The sequence below is a fragment of the Chamaea fasciata genome, unplaced genomic scaffold (assembly GCF_029207755.1).
Source record: "Chamaea fasciata isolate MVZ Bird 193981 ecotype frontalis unplaced genomic scaffold, bChaFas1.0.hap1 SCAF_6, whole genome shotgun sequence".
In the NCBI taxonomy this organism is placed as follows: domain Eukaryota; kingdom Metazoa; phylum Chordata; class Aves; order Passeriformes; family Sylviidae; genus Chamaea; species Chamaea fasciata.
In genome coordinates this window covers 11,774,444-11,796,970 of record NW_027094091.1, presented here as the reverse complement: position 1 = coordinate 11,796,970, position 22,527 = coordinate 11,774,444, and the positions used below count along the sequence as shown (strand labels likewise).

The 22,527-nt window shown below is 38.6% G+C and overlaps 1 protein-coding gene across 7 annotated transcripts in view; it reads right to left on the bottom strand.

Moving 5' to 3' along the window:
• The window catches only part of PPP2R2C (protein phosphatase 2 regulatory subunit Bgamma), a 194,155-nt gene that overhangs the window by 11,467 nt on the left and 160,161 nt on the right, over nucleotides 1–22,527 (bottom strand). For all 7 annotated transcript variants that reach the window (XM_066185421.1, XM_066185427.1, XM_066185422.1 and 4 more), the window contains 3 exons: nucleotides 18,510–18,674; nucleotides 6,177–6,346; nucleotides 1,472–1,563 (listed from right to left, as the gene is read on the bottom strand). In XM_066185421.1, coding sequence (XP_066041518.1) covers nucleotides 1,472–1,563; nucleotides 6,177–6,346; nucleotides 18,510–18,674 — 427 coding nt within the window. The remainder of the gene's footprint in view (nucleotides 1–1,471; nucleotides 1,564–6,176; nucleotides 6,347–18,509; nucleotides 18,675–22,527) is intronic.

Genomic DNA, 22,527 nt, shown 5'->3' with positions numbered 1-22,527 from the left:
AGCTTGTCACTGTTTGGACAGGTATGAACTACCTCTAATTTCCAGGTTATAACTACCTGTTGACTCTCAACACCCGCTTGCTATTGTTTCATTATCACTCACATTTATTTTAACTAGAATCTCTTCCTCCCTATGTAGGCCTCCTTGGTATACTTACTACAAGCAATTAAAATCTTGGCTTCTCTTTTGCTAAGCTTATGAAAACGAAAGTCCTGGCCTCTCTTCTTTAGAGCAGCTGTCCATCTGCTTGATTAGTTCATTCACCTTGGAGATGAGGGACAGGAAATGTGTAAATGCAGTTCCAAGGTCTTTGAATAAAAGCCCAACATAATGTCACCACTACTCCCTTCTCTGCTGGACAGCCTAGTCTTGCCCATTTAAGGGTCATATTTGTCTTTCACAGATGTCTCAGACTGCCTGTTTCACAGTCCTTGCCCACTCCAGGGTGGGTAGACCTGCTTCAATACAATGAGACAGACTGTTTTCCCAAATGAGAGGCTGAGCTGAAGGAGAGGTTCTAGGCTCAGTGCCAAACTTCTGCCTCTTGGCTCCTAACTCTGCTGAACCAGGAGTCACTGCGTGTCACTCAGTATTGGTTCCTGTGCTCTCTTCACATGCATTTTGTAGACTGCTAATCCCTTCCAAAGTCACCTAGCATATGAATGACCCTGGGATTTGTTTCCAACTGATAAGATGAAGGTTTGTGCTCTTTTTTTTAACTAAAATCCTCACCTTGCATTATACTCTTGGATTTTAGCCATTTTTATTAACCCAGTCCTTTTGGCTGCTCAGCTATTCCTGTGCCATATTCCTACTCCACAAAGTACTGCCACCATTTGCCAGCATTAGGGCATTAGCCCGCTCCATCCTTGCTCCCACTCTGACTTGTGCCAGTATTTCTCATTAAAATGTTCAACAAATATTATGTCCAAGATAAAAACAAGAACCTCTCCATCAGTGCATAGGGAAAGGGACTGCTCTGATGGAGGGAGGTGTCAGAAGTGCCATTTGGCAGCAGTTTGTAGAGAGTCAGTGGGTGCCTGTGATGGTCCTTCCTCACACCCATTTCCAGTAAGTGAACTGAATTTCTGAGACAGCTCATGTGCAAATACAGGACCATGTAGGTTTCCTTTGTGTGTTGGTGGGATTGTGTGAGTTGGCATCATTCTTTTTAGCTTTTGCAGCCTATGATTTTTTGCAGCTTATTATTTGGGTGAAAATGGATATAATTTGAAGGGTTTCTCCCCTAAGGCACAAACCAAGGTTATTAAGGCATACATCATGTCCAAGGCAGTCAGAAACATAACTGCACAAACATGCAAACATCTTCTATCAACCCAAACACTGGCATGTGATTCTGTACATTGATGTGGAAAATAACCATGTGTAACTACTTTCAGATTGCTCCCCATTATATGGGAGGTCTTCTGCTACATGAGGACAGTGGTGGACAAAAGCATGGATTGATTACCTGTCTGATCCATTCCATGCACATTCAAACTTGTCAAAGATGCAGTCGTTTTCATAGAGGGAACATAACTTGCTTCTAAGGTAATCATGGACCTGTTTTAAAGAAAATAACTGTCATTCTTGAAATCAAAGAAAATATGAAACTCCACAACCCGACCTTCATTTTCTGCATTATCTCCCACATTCACTTTCAAAATAAGCTGCATAGATTGGTAGCTCTGCAGAAGATACCATGTTTAAACTCCAAAGTAGCTAACTGTACTTTTCCACAGCCCAATTAACCAGGTGCTACAGTTACTGTTGCAGGAAGGCAGGAAACATACTTCCCTCAGCAGGCTTCAGACCACCCCTCTTCAACATATTTGTTTCCTGCTTGGGTGATTTTCTCAGTGCTAGCCTAATTCTCAGAGACATTTCACCAGCTGATACCCTAGATGTGCTAATTAATGTGCAAGAAATCTAATTTAAATAGTAACAAAAATGCCATATTCCAAGATAAGTGGACTCTTACTTACGGCAGAATGAACTTGGCTCTATTAAAAGAACCTTTATGGTATTACATTTCTTTTAGTAAGCCATTTTAGAAGCCAAATACAGCACAAGGTTGTAGTTGCACAGGCTGCAAATGAAAACACTAATTTAGCCCAAGGATTTCTCCTATTTGGCTGAGAATTAAAAAAAAATTTGCAAATTCTCACAACCAGAAAAGTGGGACTACCTAGCAGATCTCTCTCCTCTAGGCCACACATCTCTGCTGAACAAGGATTATCATGAAGAGATCTCATGCAAACTGTTTCAGTCTTTTGCTTTATTTGATTACTTTTTCTTCTGGATGATTTGGTTTATTCCATAAGGAAATAATAAGGTAAAAAATCCCTGCCTAGAAAAATTCACTAATGCACTTCCACTCCGATATTTTCTTCTAGCTATTGTACAAAGTGTAAAACAAAGATGTGTAGGTGACCTCCTGGGGAAACACAAATCCAGTGGTCCAGGGGTATAATTTAGCTCTGCCATGCTGAGGTTACAGGTTCTTACAAGTCGAGTGAAATTGTTCTTGCTCATGGATGCTCAGCATCCTCCTCTGGCCTGATGGCACAAACATTTCTTCTAGTAAAATATCTTCTATCAAGACCAGATGAGAGACAATGACCTTTCACTTAAATTTTCTTTAAACTGACACATTTTTGACAGTCAAACTGTACAGTACCCAAAGAATACTTGTAATGTAAAATTATTAAGGATTATAAATTTTAGTTATGGATCAATTTTCATTAATAAATAAACACTGAACTGTTCATTAGAGATAATGTCTTATACAGCAATTAATTGGTAAATGGCAGAGAGAGCATTCCACAATTAAACACATTTACCATCACAGTGAGCAACAGTTCAGGACACTTTCACAACTGATGCAGTTTCCTACACTCTCTGTAATTAAATCTGTTCCCTCTCTCTTTACTCAAGACCTTTTTATGCTAACAGTGTAATTTGTTACAGAATTGGAGTTCTTTCCTTTGTCATGTCTGTGAGTTCCCAATACTTGGAAGAATTTAAAAGGTTGAGTAAGGCAGAAGGAAGTAGATCACATTTGCCTCCCTAAATGTCATTTCTAGGTCTTTCTCTTGTTACCATTTCCAGCAGCCATCTGTCATGACCACTGTCATGTACACACCCTTTGGAAAGTATGTCCAAGTCCACAGCTTGGGGCTGTGCCTTTCTATCAGCTTTGTCAAAAAGGATTTTGCAATTCCTCTCTCAGATGTCTTACCTTGTCAAGACTGTCAGACTCACCCTACTGTCTTGGACAACCACCTTGTTCTTTATGTGGACCTTTTGATCACCACATTTGAGCACATTCAGACCCTCAGAGAGACTGTGAAAAACTAACCGGAAGAAATACTTTCATTGTTTGCATATTCATAGGCCTCTACCATCTGAGGGTAAAATTAGATTTGCCTTGTCTGTTACATCTTGTTCTTACCACAAATCCATAGTACTTGAAAGCAAACCAAATTCATTCCTCACTAATTACCAAGGACCCTTTTTTCACTGCAACGTTTTAGGTCTGACCCTCATGGAATTATCTAACAACTCTGTGCTCCAGACTAACACAGCAACACAGCTACTCAGGGACCTGTTCCATTGGGACTGAATAGACACAACCAAGAATTGTACTGGTAAGTGACACATGGGTCCAAATCCCTATGCTACAGGCCCTGCATAAAGTGGATCAAGCTATTACCAGCTACAAGTGTGCTCACCCAGCTGCTCCTAAGGCTTTTGCTGGGGTAATTCACCTGGCAGCATCAGAAGAGTAACCTGTTAGGCTGCCTTGCATCATTTGAGCACTGGCCATTCCACTGCACTGCTCTTCTAGTGCTGTCCAGTGACCATGCTCTGCCCTTTTTTCTTTTGTGTGAAACAAACAGGAGAAAATGGTGTTGAAACATTGTCAGCAGATAACGTGTTCAGCAGGGCTGCAACACCTGCTCTGTGCAATAGCTTTCTTTGAGCCACAGCATTGACATGAAAAAGAACCGGTATGAGGAATTCATTTTTGATCATTGGGTTTTTAATATTAAAATCGTAAGCTGATAATGAGGCAGTACAGTTATGGACTCTGCTCTTTATTACAACTCTGTGTGAAATCGCCTGTTGTGACCCTCACTATTGCAGCTAGGCAATATATTAAGTGCCTACCATGCAGTGGATGAAATGAGAAATTCAATCTCTCAATGAATTTTAATCCTTTAATGATGTATTGTCATCATAATTAGGTGGATACATAACTAAAAATGTTAGGTTTATTTGTTGCTTTCCAATGATCTACCTCAAACAATATTTTGAGAAATTGCCAAGTTTATATATGAGATTTAGGTTCGTGTGAGAGAGATACCTCTGAGACAAATTATTTAAGGGAGTAATTTAAACCACTTCTTCATAGGACAGAATTCTCTACTCTCTGCAGCTTAAAAACATGAAAGGTTCTCAAAGCAGTTGGATCACATGAATGTGGTACTGGCTTCCCAAGGCTCCTAGCTCTAGATTCTTCTTTATTCAACTGCAATGCCCAGCAACACATCTGTATATTCTTTACACGGCACTGGATAAATATTTGAAAAGAAAAGGCAATCTAAAGATTTAAGAACACTGCTGTATTTTGCTATGTTTTAAAAATATTATATAAGGGGTTTTGTTGTTGTGGGTCTTAGGGTTTTTTTCCTATAAACTTCTGACTGCAATTATCAGTACTCATTTTACCCCATCTCAGCATGAAGAAATACAACTTTTTAATTGGCCCTACTGTTGGGTGCCAGACTGATTTAAAAGTGGCCAGCTTGTTTCACAGCTGTCTACATGAGAAAATAAAAGCAGGTGTCAAAATCAAGACAAACAGGTTGGCTTGACCAGCTATTCCTCCCCAGGGACAAGGTTGCCTACTAAATTAGCATAGGTATAAAGTAATATATTACCTAAGTTCCCAAAAACCGAGATTCTGTTATATAAAACAGTCTCACCCTTACCCTCCCACTCCATTTTCACAGCATATCAACATTTCTAACACATTCAGCATTTAAAGCACTGCCATTTTAAGAGCAAACCCAATTCTGTAGTCCTAAAGATAAACAGGCTCAGACTTTCCAATATTAGCACATTGAGCAGTGAACACTATCCACCAAAATGTAATGGATAAATTGAAAAACACTAGGGCCCACTCTGTCTACTAAATGCTAGCTAAAAAATACTGGAAAATTTTGTTTGTTTTGACAAGAAATGCTACCAAATTCTCATCATATTTTTTTAAAACCAATCTTAATTATAGTTACAATGAACTACTGTATCCCACCTGCCATTATTTAGACACAGAAAAGAAGGGACAGATCCAGCACTGTCACAGGATTGTCTCCCAGTAAGCAGCACAAGACAGATGAATGGCATTTTTCTGACTTTGCATACACTTTTTTTTTTAATGTAAATTAACAGGTTTTTTTCTTACTGCATTTTCATAACAAGCAGTTTCTGTGTCACAGACATACTTTCCTTCTTCAAGCCAGAGTCAAAAAATGTAAGCTCAGCCCTCTATTGCCAAGCATAACAGATGTCAGAGTACGAACTTGGCGCTGGCTGGAGCCACTGGCATTTTGTCTGGATAATAACTCAATGAATTCAGGCAACCAGGTGTGTCTGGCATTTGTGAGCTGCTGTGTCAGTGGTGATGCCAGGGTTTAACATGGAGCACTTCTAGAACTAGGCACAAGGGAGAAACACACAGATCAAGTTGTAAAAAGTAGTTCTGAAATGACAAAGGTGTAAACTCTCAGCAGTCCCACCAGGACCAGAGTGCTAAGCATCACACAAAATCTTTTCCTCCATTCCTTTTAAACGTTAGTAGTGAAATACATCATTTGAAAGCAGATGCCAAAGGGAAGAGATGATTTCTCTTGTCAGAATAATCATTTCTTTCAAGAGCCCAATCCACAGGGAGTGCTACCTTGACTCCCAGGCTTTATACTTCCTTACTAATGCTGCAATTGCCCTTTTCCTGGAATAAGGATGCCACTGTGAGGATTTTAACCACCCTAATTAATTCTCTTAGCCTGCTGCTTCCCAGAGAAGGTTATGAGAAGTTTACAGAAACATCCAGTTTTAGAACACTGAGATCCTTTTATAATGTTGCAATTTAAGATGTAGGAGATTCCTACCTGGTACGTTTCTACAGGCTTTGTTTCCATGTTCAGATCCCAAACCTTGACAGTGAGGTAATCTCTTGTAAGCATGTATCTACCACTGTGACTGAATTTGACATCTGACACTGAAGAGATAATTTCTGAAAAAAATGATCTGTTACTGGGGTCTTCTGGTTCTTCATAAACTGTTCAAAGAAAAAGAAGCAAGAGACAGAAATCAGGATTGTATTAAAAAATGCTCTGTTGAACAATCTGAAGTGTGCATTTCTTGTAAAACATGCTGTTCAATCTACCAAGGAACATGATATAGAATTAACTGTATATCCAGCACTTAATTTATTCTTTTAACTTTATATAAAAATACAAACTGTAAGCTTTAAATATTACAATAATTAATGTAATAGTTATGTCAGAGCATGACTTTGGGAAATTGTGCAAATACACTGGTTAGTTGATGACAGGTACCCATAGCAAGGCATTTCAAGCCTTCATCCTTTCTGGGGTCTGCATACCCAAAATCCAGGTGTCCCTGTCACACGAGAGGCATGTACATGTGATACCACAACAGCCCTGGCATCCCTGGGAGAGGTGGCTACTCAAAGCCTGCCCTGCTTGCCAGAACCAGCTGGCCTGGCTGCAGGCTACTCACTGGTTGAGTCAGAAGGCATCCAAGACTAAGGATGAGAATTTTAAAAAGCTACTGCAAATTGAAATTATCTCTTCCTGAGAGGTGAGCATAAAATAAACAGGGGTTTACCATGTGGATGCATGAACTACGTACTTGGTGTGCAACTGCTGACAGTTCTGGAAAGCACTGAACTCCCTGAAAGTGACGGTCAGCAGTTCTGTGTGATCTGACAAGGCAGCAGGTCATGAAATATTGCTTACACGATGTTCATATGTGAAAATCCAGCTCTTGTACCTACGAGATTGGTCATCCCTGTTCAACTGTACATAAGAATGATACTGGATGACTTTACCCCTACCTTAGGCATGCCTAGAGCAATTCTGCTGCCTTTCTGCAGATACCTGTGGGCCTGTGATCCAACTGACCTCTATGATGGACTTCAGTAGAAAGTCAGGCTTTCAGGGTCTTTTAACTCTCACACAATCGTAGGACCTATTCTTAGAATATTCTTTGAAAACTGGCAAATTAGTGAATTTCATTTTCAAGTTTCAAAAGCAGGTGCAGAAAAGCCATGTGAGGAAACATGAAAGCATGCTGAAAGTAGAAAAACTTTTTACTGTCAGCCAAAATGAAGTTTTTTGAATAGTCCACTGGAACATTTCTTTCACAATTATTTTATCCACGACTATGATTCAGACTGTTGGAAGCAACAAGGTTAGTTTCCATTAAGTGAAATAATGTTCTACTGAAAGTTAAGGGTGAGTACGTGGGTGAAGTATGTGGGGTAATGCAAAAAATGATGGGCAATTTTCTTTGGGGGTGGGCAGTGGAATGCAGCCAGGCATGCACATGAGAATAAGGTCTATATTTAAACATGCACCACACATCTGAATGGTAATGAACTACTTCAAAAAGAGCAAAAAACTTTTCAGATAGACTGTAAATGAACAACTTTAAATAACTCTTCAAAATTTTGCCTAGACATTCTGCAAAGCAGGTATTTTGTAATTATCCTGTCAGATTTTCAAGAGAAGTCTGATGAGCACAAAGCAATTATCATTTCTCATACCTCTTCCCTTTAATCTGTCCAAACTATAGACTTGGTTGGCAGGAATTTCATCCTCCTAATTATGATGCGAAACTGCTATTAAAACCAGGAAAGAAAAAAACAAAACCCACTCTAACTGATCTACACCTTCATTTATAGCTCAGATACATTGTCTCGGCTCTGCGTGGCTCACCCAACTCCCAGCGATTAGGCGTGATATTTGTACCTGAATAATCTGCATTTTGTTAATTGAGGAGATTAAACCACTTCGTTCTTTATCTGCCCCATTTATTACTTTTCTATGCTTACTGTATTAAGTATTAGAAAGACTTGGATTAATTAACTGTGGAAGTAACAGAGGTATGAAAGTCTCATATCACTACAGAAAGAAAGATAGCAGTAGAAATTTTAATCATAGCAATTCTTTGGAGATATTTCTTCTAGTCAGCATAACCAACACAGGAAAATTGTGACAGGAAATTAAGGAGCAGCTCCCAGTGAAAAGAAGAGAAAGCTTAGCAACTACTAGCATCTGCCTGAACAACCAGCACAGGGCATTAGCCTCAGGAAATGAAGGTGAGAGAGAGTGTTCTTGGGACTTGGCTATTTCTGGTTTAGCATCAACATAAGGTTATGCACATACTGCAAAAAAAGCACAATCTTCCTTTGGTTTGCCTAATACAGGTAAAGTAATTGGAGACAGAACAGCCGTGGAGGGATAGCTTTGTGACTTGGACTTCAGTTCAGGCAAGCAATTCAAATTCAGCCCAAGCTGATAGGAAAAAACCACGGGTCTAGCCCATGTTTTCCAAAATACATTTTCTGTTTATTACTGTTAGGATTTATCTTTAGGAGGCTGCTCTTGCTCCCAGGAGCAGTCAGTACCTGAAACATGAGATTTCAAATCTAGCTTACTTCTCTGTATCTAAATCTTGTTAGATCTGAACTTTACTGATATTTGATTACAGGTTCTGTAATATATATTCTTTAATTAATTTCATCATTAATTTCTTAATAACAAACACCTGCCATATAAAAGGGTATTTAACTTTCATTAAATCAAGAACTATTGTTCTTGATAATGGTCACAGTGCTCATTACAAGAAAGAAACAGAGTTACCTGTCTAGCTACCTAATGAACATAGGAGTCACAAATGAAGTGATGTGCTGAGTTCTGATGTGACACTTGCTCAGACTTAAATGTTACTTTGATGACAGGATTCTGGCATAGAGAAATATCATGGGATTACAGAGGAAAGCAGAGCATATCTCTGAGCCTGCCAGGAAGACACTGTTCCTGCCCCTTATGCCACCAGCAGATACATGGGTAAACTGGGAAGTCAGCTTAGGGAAATAAAAATGCTCAATTCCTTTCTGCACAGCTTCCTGCTCACAAGTTCAAACCCACAGTAGCTCCTCATAGAAGCCCAGACTTTGTAGGGAAGGATGGGTTTGTTAAAAGATACTCGCCAGAGCACTGTTTTCCTGAATCTTGAAGAAAATCTGTAGCATGAAAATATGCTGGTTTTTTCTTAAAAGGAAGTGCCATCTGCTGAAAAACAAACTCTTACCCTCATAAAAGTATTCTTGTTTCCTTGTGAATTTCTCCGTCTAATGCAGAATGGAGACTTTCCTTTTCCAGTGGATAGGACAGGCATATCTAATGTGTGCACTTATCATGCAGAAATATATACGGATATCTAAAGTTTAAAAAAATAAACCAGCCAGGAAAAGCAAGAGTGGGTGGAAAGGTCCATGTCACAGCTTCTCTCCCACACACTGGCCAAAAAAAAAGCAGATGCCTTGGGCAGTAGCCAAAAGAAGTGCGGTGCACTAACTAACACCTTGTGGCTGTCATCGGCACTCTGGGGGTCACAGGTGCTGTCACCACAACTTACCATTAATATGGGCCTGCATCCACACACCTGAAACTGCTATTTATTGGAAAAGACACTTCCAACAAAGAAATAAAAATCCAACCCAAAATAATCTTCACGTTCAATTCTAAACAAGTAGCTGGGCAGAGCTTTAATCATTGCAGGGTGCAAATTCTGGCATATGTGAACTTTAAAAAATATTAAAAATAATGCTAAAATTGACTTATATGGTGGGTGCAGTGTCACAATCTGATAGAGTATTCAAAATCTTGTATTCCTCCTGGAATCACCACAGGATGGAATACTTGAAGAAGAACAGAAATCTGCTCCACAGATTTTGTAAAAAATTCCATCAGAGGATAAAATTATAAACAGCTTTAAAGACTCATTCCCTCTAGCAGAAAAAAACACTGTTTTCTTTCTACTTAGGAACAAAAAATAACTTATTAAAGCATTTTAAAAGAGGATACTGTTTATAGTTTTATCTTGTCCTGAAAACAACTGATTTTATAGCCTTTGTTGTTACTTAGATTTGAATAATTGGAAATACAACACCATGAAATAATTCTCTTCCTCCCTCCAAAGACAGCTAATAGATAGAGAAAATCATCCAGGCCCTGTTCAAGGGTCACAGCTACAAAGGGATGAAAACAGCTTTAGCAACAGTGGAAACAGAGGCAGTGTGGTTACTGAGACGGAGATGACCGTGGAGACCAGGGCCAAGAAAGTTGGTGGAACATAATAGGGATTTTTTTTTTTTTTCATTTTTGGTATACAAGCAAATAAAAATTCTGCAGCTAGACTGAATTAAGAATTTATTACAGATAAACCTCTGGGTTACACTGGTACACAAACAACAGGTGAATTTCAACTGGACCTGGAAATACAGGTGATGGATCAGGTAATCGCTCAATGGGCTTTAATTGCACAAATACTGAAAATGGGTTCAGTCCCAGGCCAAATAATTTATCATTCAAACTAAATCCCTATGTAATTCCAGATCCCAAATGAAAATGGCTGCAATACCTGATTAGAACATACTGGAAAGCAGTACTTTAAAATCTATGGGATTTCACTGGTCTTGACAGACTAGCCACAGGAACAAAAGGAGCAAGAACAAATATGCTTTCCTAATAGACAATAAATAAAAGATTTTAACCAAAATAACAAATTATTTAACTATAATCTAATTTAGATGGCAAATCAGCACTATTGCCAGGTCAGCTGTGATTTGCTCCATCACATATAGTTCATCATTTAGCATGAAAAAACTAAATCAAATTTCACTTGAACTTCTATGAAAATACTAATATTGTTTTAGTTTTTTTAAGTACATGACATTTGTTACTAATGTTCAACACAGAAAGCACTTTCTTTTGGTACTGTTTAATTCAAGAAATGCTACATCTTGAGCTAAGCATAATGCTGGGCTTATCTCTAATGTGGCAGAGATCTCAAGAAGACATAAAAACGGGCAATAAAAATGACCAGAGGTACCAAATTACTTCCATGCAAGAAATGGCTAAATAGACTGAGGTCTCTCAACCTAGGAAAGACTGAGGGGGTCGTGATTAGGAGTGGCATGGAAAGGATGAATAGGGAGTGGCAGCTCACTTTGTACACTGTCTCTTCCAATCCACAAGTAGGGGTCACCACTTGAAACTAGGACAGGGTAAGCAGAGAGAAGATGATCCCTCATACAATACCTAATTTAGCTACTAAAGACTTTACTGAAAGATATTGTGAATGGAACAAAATACACACAGGTTCAAAAGCAACTGCACAACTTCAAGGAAATAAAAACCCCCACACATCCATTTCAGTATTATTGAATGTGGTAAGTTCACTTCCACTAAGGTCCCTGAACATCAAGTTTCCAGCTGCAAATTGCAGAGGGTAAAGATTACACATCTGGTGTGTTTCTAAATTTTCTGTTGATATAGCTACTGTCTATATCAAAGCCAGAACACTGGCCTGCAAGGACTTCTGGTCTGCCCAGGTGTGGTCATTTTTATGCACTGTTTAAAGTCCATTTTAGGATTCAGTACAAAAGAGTCCCTGAGTTCATTCTAAGTGAATCAAGCCCAACTGCAAGCTTCCATTGAAATTCATGGTCTCTTTATACCTTTTAGCTTCATTATTCATGATAATAATTTGATTTGCCATTATTATTTACTCTATCTTTCACTATCTCTGAATGCTTTATTGTTTTGTATTACGCCAATCCACTCACACATTCATCTCCCTTGGAAATTCTCTTTCAATAAAATATTCTGCTAATGTGACAATCTTGCCTTCTCGGTCTACACTGATTAATATGGTTATACATGAGAGGGAGTTTTTGAATCTGCTTTCATAAGCATCTGAAATATGATTATTTTGTGAGACACATTTGTTTAACATTTTACATTACCACAGCCTGTAGCTGTTTATTCTGCTTTAAACTAAGAAGAGGTATATTTTTATATTTCAGTTTTCTACTTGCTTTTATATAATTCAGAGGGCACCTCTCTGTGCCCTGGTCACTTACACATCTCATTTTCCTTCTTTTACTCAAAGCAAATTTCTGACCCTACCTCCACACCACGAGGCTGAAATTTCACCTACCATACAGCATTCCTTTATCCAATGACCCAGTATTAAAACCAGGCTTCTCATCAATACCTCTAGAGAGCGTGGCTTTTAAAAGTGGAGCCTCAAATCAATATTTAAGAATCTGTTTTACCATCTGCACTGAGTTGCTGCAGCTTGTGACAAACCCCAAGGGAGGGTGCATTAGTGCTGAAAGGCAAAGCCAGATCAATAGCTAAAGATCAGTGGGTGGGAGCTTCACTACAGAGTTGCTTAGATTAATATAACTTTGCCAGTGAGTTTGTTAATAAAGAGAAATGGTGCTAAAGAGAGAAAAGAAATTGAAAACACACAAAGCCAATCTAGAAGATCAAACCTCTTTAAAGCTCTGTCTCACAAAGACTTATGTGCATGTTTAATGCCATGTGTTGTGAGCAATCCCAAGGAGTTAATGGGACATAAAACTACTACTGCTCTACAGTCAAACTGATGTGTAAGTCTTTCTGATCTTGATATATAAGATTAGTGATAAGTGGGTTCTTTCTCCCTCAGTGAAATAAGATCTTGAAAGCCGGTTTCATGAGACATTAAAAAGCAGTATTTGTTGCTATTAAAAAAATTAAGCAAACAAGACAGGAATTTTAATAGACTGAATAATTAAATCAATCTTACAGCAATTATTTGCTTTTTCTCTGTGTGGTTCGGGGAGAGGGGTTAATGAAACACCTCTTCAATCATAAATCATTCACCATTGCTTCAGGCTTTTCTCTTTCCTCCTAGTATTTGATAGCTAGAAGTATAAAAATCAGGTTTTTTCTTCCTCAGATTTAATATTAACATATCTTGCACAACTGGAGGAAATGCTATATAGACATAATTGTATTTCTGTAGAAACATCTTTGAATTTTCATTAGCCATTTTTTAAATGTCTTTATTATACATTCATCCAAACTGAGCAGAATGGAAGCTTTGGAGCTCATGCTAAAGGCAATCTGTCACCAAATTTCGGTGGGATTCCTGCACAAGGAAGAATCCGTTCCAGGATCAAGTTTAGCATGCATGAAATTGTCGTAAGAGACCTTTAGTGACAGTCATAATTACAAAATTGTCAGGATACAGGCACATTTCTTCATTGGGGATATAAAATCAGCAATGCATATTTGCCTTTGTAGTGTATGCTTAAAAATAAATCCAGAATGAGGATAAGAAGAACAAGCCTTCATTAAGCACGGGGTTGAATCATTTCAGAAGCACAGATAAGTTTCACTCCTGTCACATGAAACCTTGCAGATTTTGCCTGAAGTGGACATCACTTTGACAGGACCCTCTCTGTGCCTAAAGGGAGAGTGATGACTGTCTCTCTCTCACAGATGATACCCTGACATGAGACCAGATGCAGAAATAAAAAGTGTATTTTAGATGCAAAGCTCACACAGAAGAAAAACAAGTTGTCTCTTTTTCAGTCAGACAATAAGCATCATTCATTTGGAAAGGTCAATATTAATTAGCAAATCCAGCAGGGAGAGTCTGTCACAGGCTTTTTTGTGCATCTGGTTGTTCTCTGTTGCAAATGAAAGATAATCCATATTCAGTCAGAGGTCTGAAAGGTGTCTTGTCTCTGAAATTCCAACCTGCCTTAAACAACTGGTAAATATAATTAATTTAATTTTTAAAATTCAACATGTTTAAGTAGATTATCCTTGATTTGTGTCTTGGCTGCTTCCACAATTCTGAATTCTTTAAAATTAAAGGTAATCTCAAAAAAGCCCAGCAGATAACCCAATTGAGTTACATGCCTGACTGACAGGACAGTGGCATTTATCCTTGGGGAAAGGCTGGCATTTCTTTCAGGCCTGGATTTCAAACAAAAATGTGGAACAGAACTCAGCGGAAAAACCACCCCCCTCATCTTTGGGTGGCATCTCTGAGTCACAAACCAAACCTGGAATCCACCCTGCACTGCTCCAAAAACCAGTTTGTACTTCTAAGATCCTGATTGTCCAACCCATGGGATTGGGATGCACCAGCTGTGATGCTTTGCTCCATTCAGGGAGAGTCCAGGGAAGGTTGTTGGGATTGTCTGTCACCTACAAATGCTTCCTTGGTCAAGGGAAGAGGGCTCTAAACAGCTCCTGCTACAGACCCAGAGGACATGAGCAGTCTGTCTGGAGGACAGAAAGCACCAACTCATGGTGACAGAGGCTAATGCTATAAAACCCCCAAATTTATGCTTTTAAGATCACCGTGGCACACAGTGCAACAAACTTGAAACTGCAGCTCCTCTTTCCTTGAAGTATTTTGCTGTAAACTTTGCACCTGGGTAATGGATAATTAGAAATAGGGTTTTGATCTACAAATACATATTGAGAAATGAATACTAAAAAACCCTTAAAGCAACATACAGAATTTAAATAAATTACTACAGCTTCTGAAGCATGCAATGACTTTAAGATGTTAAGGCTATTACGTGAAATATCAATAAGAGTTATACTCTTGAGTGGCTTAAATTTCCATATTGAATAACTATACAATTTATATTTACCATTTAATAATCATTTTAATAATTCTGATGAACTACTGAAAAAACATTTTTTTCTGACTTCACATACTCAAGCTCAGTTTTCTTCAGCTGACTGCTTTATTGTATGATCTGTTGAAACAGCCATATGTATCCATCTAGCCTACAAGCTGTTTGGAAGAATGATATTAACTCCATGCACATTTACAAGGATCTCTGAACATAGTATTAGCAATTAAAAAAACCAAATTAGCAACTACCTGTTAATTGCACAAATGCTGCTGTAAGTATATTTTCAGTCAGGACAAAATTACTGCAATTGTAGCCCTACGCTTGTCTTTCTTGTCACCCTTGCATAAAGATTTATGGAGTTTGAGGTGAGGTTTATTCTTTTATTTCTTCAGTGTTCCCAGCTGACTGCTCTAACAGATACTTTTGCTGCTGACACAGATTTCCATATACTGCCTTTTTTCTACACTGCACTGCCATGCATGTTGCCTGATGACATCTCAAAGGCAATCTTTGGGTGCTTTGACAAGTACACCATTTAGGTGAAAGATTCCATATTATTTAAATTAATTCCCTACTTGTTGCTGCTTGAGTCTGACTTTAATAAATGTTTTTAATCTTTCCATATAACACTGTGGACTGCTAGAACACCTTCCTCAGTCCCACTCCTCCAATATTCTAAACAAGCAGGGACATTCATCTCTTTGGCACCTCCTCTCCAGAACATTTTTGATGACATTCTCTGCCACTACTTGCAAAGTCTGATAATAACATGGAACAGCATTATGAACCTGTCCTATGGTTACAGAGTGGTGTTTCCCTGACACACTTTTGCAATGGCTACATAAGATTTTTCTTGTGATCCTCACTCAGCACCGCACAATCTATTACAGGGCTGTTACAAGAAGCAGCTTCAGATAGTTTATAAGAGACACATCACATTTTATCATAGCTTATCAGTATCTCAATGACCATTTAAAATTCAGCTACTGACCTGATATTCTTCCAATAGCTTATAAATAGATTTGGTGGTCTGAGATAATTTTTCTAAGGGACAGATATCCCCATTACAACTCATCACACAAACTGGCATCTTGCTATTAAATCTCAGCATAGGCATCAAGGATGAGTTCATATGGAAGTAGTCTCATCTTGTCCATGTCAAAGCCATGAGGATTTATAAGGGAAACCTTGTAATGCTGCTGTCACTAATGCTGAGAAGAGAGATTCTGCCACTAAGCTTAGAACACCAGAAATCTTCGCGACATTATAATTTATTAACATCCTGTGTTGGTTAACTTACACTACAGATATTAATATGCAATTTATTTTTACAGTATGGCTCAGTAATTATTCATGGCACTCTCTAAACCTGTGCAAATGGAAGGGCTCTTCCCCCAAGAGCTGCATTGGACTTTATGAGAGCTACAGAGATTTGAATAACTAAGGGCAAACAGAGTAAATGCAAAAGTTCCCAAGGTATGCTCATTATCCAGGTATTTTATACATAAAAATATGTACATCCATTACAATCTTGGAAGAGCATCTGAATTACAGCAGGCAGTGATACTAGACTGTGCCGGGAAATCAGGGATGCATGGCACAACATGCGAGTTTACAGTGACTCCAGTTGTGGTGTTTTGCTTGAAAAGTGAAGTCAGCTATGGGGAAACACTGAAAGACAGGGCAAGCTAGGAGAGCAGGGTACTGATTGTGCATATACACCAGTTTTAAATTTAGCAACTGTAAAGAGAAATCAGATGCACAGTCAAGGTACCAGAGAGACAATCATGCAAATATAACTTGATTTTGCAGACTGTTGTTGATATATCATTTTAGGCTGCTATGGGCTGTACATAATTCACATTGCTTGTTTTTGAGAGCTATACTGAAACCACTCCAAGCAGCAGTACATGGACCTACTCCTTTCAACACTTTGGAAATTCTACCCTTGCTGTATCACTTTTGTACTGTACACACTCAGATTCTCAATGAGCTTGACTTGACTTCAGTGCAGCAATGCTACATTAAATGACTATTTTCTAACTCATAGATCTGGAAAATGGGGTTTAATCAATGACCATTAGACCTTGCGCTCCCTTCTGGCATAAAATGCCTTCTTCCATCCAGCACTGCTGTATTGTGGCTTTAATAAGTTCTGATTGGCATTTGGCATTGAGTTACAGGGGCATGGAGGCCTTATTAGCAGGAAAAAATGGAAGTATTACAGAACAAAACAATTAAGTGGGACAGGATAACTCACGGCATTGTGTCAGACTGTCATGCTTACATTTCACTTCATGGTATTGAATTCTGTCTCCAAGTACAAGGAGATACAACTAATAAAGGCAAAACACTTCTCTGCTTGGGAAGTTGTCCTCGAAGTTTATTTTTTATAATTGGACACCACATCCTAAGGAGTTCTGAGCATGTGCATTTCTCCTTGCAGTCAAAAAGCCTAGTCATAGGCTTTTTACTAAATTCCCTTCAGTTTGAAAAATAGCAAATGTATGAAATCTGTGCAAAACTTATGTCTCATTTAAATCTTCACATGCCTTTTCCTCCCCTCTTGCCCCTATGAATAAGATCAGCCTATCTCAAACAGGTTCAAGTAGGCACTGAATGGCATAAAACCTCTTATGTGCTCTGGTACTAAAAGAATTTTTCCTAAATTTCCTTCCAATGTTTCAGCATCACAAAAGAAACTGATGACCCAATTCTGGGAGATGGAGGTGTCCTGGGAGAGCCCTTGTCCTGAAGGTGACTAAAGCAGAGCCACCACAGTTCATTCATGATGTTCTCAGCTTCTCAGCACGCACCCACATGATGCCTTTGTCCGGGCATTGTCAGTCTCAGAAGATTAGGAACAAACAGGCAGCTTACACAAGGCAAAGTGCCCAGGGTTGCCAGATTACTGGTGGGAAGAACCACGGTCTGTCTCCTCTAGACCATAAAGAGCTCATAGTAAGACAATACAAACATGCATTTTTCTTCAACTTTTACTTTGAGAACAAAGATAATCACATATTTTAAATTTTTACCTCCTTCTTCTTATATACATTTCAGATGTGAACTATCATGATTTGGTGGTTCATCTCAAAATTTCACAGAATACATGGAATCATGTAGGACTGATGACAACTTCTATACCAACACAATTTTCGTTTCTTCCCCTCCTCCCCCCTCACTCGATTACTTATTGCATTTCCTCTGAGTCTGTTCAGACATAATATTGAAAAAATACATTTGGGAAATGCTGGACTACATTTTTAGGAAGGATACTGAGATTTCCTAATCCAGAAAACAGATTCAAAATTTGAAGGCCATCTGACAATCAAAATTTACTTGCTGCAGCATTCAGAACAGTACCTGCGTACTCAAACCAGCATGCTCATCTACTTAAATACTCCCTCATCCTCTTTGATTTGTTAGGAACCCTCTCTCTTTTCACCAGAGTTCTGGGTTCTTCTCTGATCCCTGGAATAAGAACGGTATGGGCAACCGGCCCCAGACACGACTGTTACCAAGTTCATAGCTAATACTTGCACAGGTGAAAAAAAATTCTTCCTTTTGCTGTTTTCTTTTCAAATGTGCCTGCAAGTGAGAAACTAATGCACTGGGGAATGCACCATCTGTGTGCTGTCTGTGAATAGTAAGACTTTAATGACATCTGGGGCTCCATGGAGCAAGGACTTACGCTTGGAATGTTTGTCACAGAGAGCCGATGCCCTCATGTCACAGAGTCTCAGGGATCCTTTGCTGCTGCTGTAGACAAAGAGGTTGCAGTGGTGGGGATGGAACTCAGAGGCTGTAATCACTTCTGTCAGGTCCTCCATATTGGCTGGCTTTATATCTACAATGTCTGAATGGAAGTTTCATCAAGGAAAATGCAGTTGTCAGCAGGTAAACCATGACTCATCCGTGAAGGAAGCATGCAAATGTACACAGATATAATGCCTTTAAAGATATACTCATTTGTTTGTCAGTAGTCAGTTTTAAATCTCCATACCTGGCCCACTTACACCAAACCCAAGGATCAATGTGAAACTCAAAGTCTGCATGGTTTTACTGCAGATGCCATTAGCAGGTCACCATCTATTCATGCTGTGCAAAGACATCAAAGAAACAGTGTTGCAGGGACACAGAATTCTCACTTCAATTCTTCATTGAAATTAACAGAGAGCAGGTAGCTGTATCTCCTGCACTTGCTATTGAAACCACTGCTCTATCCCAGATAATGCTGACTGAGAGGGAACAATGCACAGCTCAGATCTGCTCACTCCACTAACGATCACTGGCTTTTATGATTATGCAACTTGAGCTAAAAATACGTGTAGCATAAGGTAAAAGACTCAAAAAAAAAAAAAAAGGTACCTTTTTCTGCAAAGGCGTATGTGGCAAATACACGAAGAAGTATTTAGGCAAATAATTTTGGGTGAATGTATACAAATGCATTTTCCTTTAAAACAATTGCGCACAGTATAAGGTTTGCTATTTGGATATTACAAAGAAGTAACTGAAATGGCATTCTTAAGTTTTTATGCCCACTATGATGATGCTCACTACTGAAATCAGTGTCAATTTCTGTGACTGAGAATCATTTAAGTGAACATCATCCGGAACAAAAATATATCAAATATCTAGTTTCCCAATCACAAACTTGTCAGCTGGATCACCAAGGATTACCCACATGAAGTGTAACTCACATGGTGACTCTCCAACACTTAGATCTCCACTCGTCCACATTACCTGCCTTAAAACCCAGGACCCACACTGAGCCCGTGTTTGGAGGAGAAGGCCAGTCTGTGAAAGATTGCTTACAAAGAAAAGAATGAAAGTAAGAGTCCCATGAGGGGCTGGAAGAAAGCAATAGATACACAAGCATAAAATGAAAGAAGGATATATATGTAAAGCAGTACATTTAAATAAGATTTTAAATTAAATAGGGCATTTTCACATGGCCCTCAGCAATCTGCTACAGATAAGCCATCCAAATGTTAACAAATCCTTCAAACAAGACGAGTAACATTACCCTATTTTACTGATGAGTTTGTGCGAGAAGGAATAAAGGATTTGCATAAGATCATATGGGAAATGCATGTCAGAACAAACCCAGATCTACTGAGTCCCAGTGCAGTGCCCTAAACACAAACCATCTCAGTGCCTGGATTCCCTGAACATAAAATTTGAATCAGCTGACGTTCAAAATTTAAGCATCTCAGTGGATAAGATAAATGAGGAAATCTGTTTTATTGATGGTGAGAGAAATCATATATCATGGTACTAAGCCAGTTTCTGTTCCCACTGTGACCACTTCCCAAATGGAAGACCAATCAAAGACCTTTGATTGATTTCTGTGGGAATGGGATATAGTCTATCATCACCTTTACACTCCATACTTTGATCTTTCCCAGAAAAATACAGATCTGGAGCACTACAGTGAAATAGTACAAAAGATTCAGAGATAATTATCTTGATGACTGTGCATACATCACACTGTTGCGGCTCTGGGTTTTTTCCTTTTTTTTCCCCACGTGGTTTAGAAAGGAAAATATCAGCAAAACTATTAATATCTTGTGACATTTAGTAACAACTGGGAATGAATTAATGTTGCATTTTAACTGCATTCCTACTTACTTGTACTATCACATTTGCATCCATCTCTAATACTCCATTATGATTAATAAAAGTGCAATAAATGCTAAGATGTAGAAACATTGATTTACCTCTTTTATAAAGCATCACTAGATAAGCATGAAAATCAACAGGAAGAAAAAAACCAAACCTTTATTCAGTTATGTGTATTTGGTGAATTTGTCTCAAGAAACACCTTTAAGTAAAAGCAATTGCTTTCAGGGATTGAATTGCTTTGTGGAGTTCAGAGAAATTACGATTACTCAATAGAAGAATTTCACCTCTCAGCAGAGGGATGAATAATTGCTGAGTGATGAGAAAGATATAAAATATAAATGGAGTATATGAAACAGTCATGGTAAGTATCATTTTTCTGGATGCTGAAGACACTATTGATGAATTTCCTTTCATTGTGTGAAGTGAATAAACCTATGCCGAATAATGAAATTAAATATTCCATCCTCCTGCCAGAAAAGCAGAAAATACTTGAAACATACTGCATTTCCAGACGTGATCTAAATCTCCACTGAGAGAGAACTCATTTGCCTACCTAGGATCATAGCAAAAATGAAAATTCATCATTTCACTAGATTTAGAAAAATTAAACCAGTAACACTGTATTGAAGTAAACAACCAAGGGACTAGAGAGTTGCAGATGAAATTTACCCCAAATGCATTTGTAATAATAAATGGAAAAACAGCCTTTGTTTTGACAGCTACAGAATCCAATATATCAAAAGAAGAATATGTCACACAAAAGAACATTATCCTCCTCTCATGATTTTTGCCATCTATTTGAAAACAATCAAGTACAGCTTGACATGTGATGTGTGGGAACTGTATTTAAACTAGCATGACATGGTAAGGGCAAGCATCTCCCAAGAGACATTTCTCATTTCTATTTTTCTATCTTCCCTTTGTGTCTTTTATGCCTTTTAAGCACAGCATTGCATGGCAGGAAAAAATAATAGAATTTAAAAAACTGGACCAGACAGTGTGCTTCAGAAATAGAGCCTTCGGTGAACTTGAAAAGCACAAAACAGAGGGAATCTGGCAGAAACTGATTAAATGAAAATTCCACTTCTAAAGAGAAAACCATGGTAATGGCACAAATCCATAGTTGTGTCCTACACTACTGCCTTCCTCTGCAATCAGATCTTGTGGAGGGCACTGTCCTTCTCCCCCACTGCACTCACCTCTGAAATACCAGTCACATTTGACTCTTGTTGTACCACATGTGAAATGCTTCATTTTCAGAGTATGGAAAAAACACCTAGGATCAAAGGCATCTAAGACAGAAAGAACAGAGTTCAGTTCACCATTGGCAGTGTACCAGGATATAATTCTTTTGTCCTATAAAAGTCAGTGCTTCTGTGCCTTAACAGGGTAGAAATTTCCCCTACGAAAATGAAAAATATGTTCTTATTGCTTTGACTCCTACACACGCTTGACAAGAACAAGGCCTTTTGATCCCTGGTAGATAGTTGTACCAAGGGAAGGTTGAACATGCACCTTGCCAGTGATGGGCTAGAATACATTGGCAGTCTTTTAATACATTAACAATAAAAGAAGGAATAGAAGATATATTCTTGCTTGCAAAAAATAGAACAGGTCCTTCCCCCTTAACTATTTGCTGTCTTACATACCAGGCCTGTCCTCCACTACTTGGCTCCATGAAAGAGGATAAAGCTATGAAGAGGCCAGCAGACTTTATAGATGCTCTCCACAGCAAAATGGAAATAAAAGGTCGAGTACACTTGGCAACTACAATGGTGAATGATGATGTTCTCACAGTTAGGTTAGTAGAGCTACAAGACCAGGAAAGGCAATTTTGAAAAAGGCAACAAAGATACTCCAAGGCAACATAACCTTAACTTCGGCTGAATATCTACGTTGTCTTCCCCAAATTATTCAAGAACAGAAGAATAACAAAGGAGAGTGAGCAGGGCAGAGCCTGGCTGTGAGGAGGCTTTAGGGAAAGATCTGAGGAAGTGGTGAGGGGGAGAGAAGAAAAATTCTGAGAGGAAAGAGCATAAGGAAAGGCATGATTAACAACCTGCAATGATATGCAGTGTGAGGAA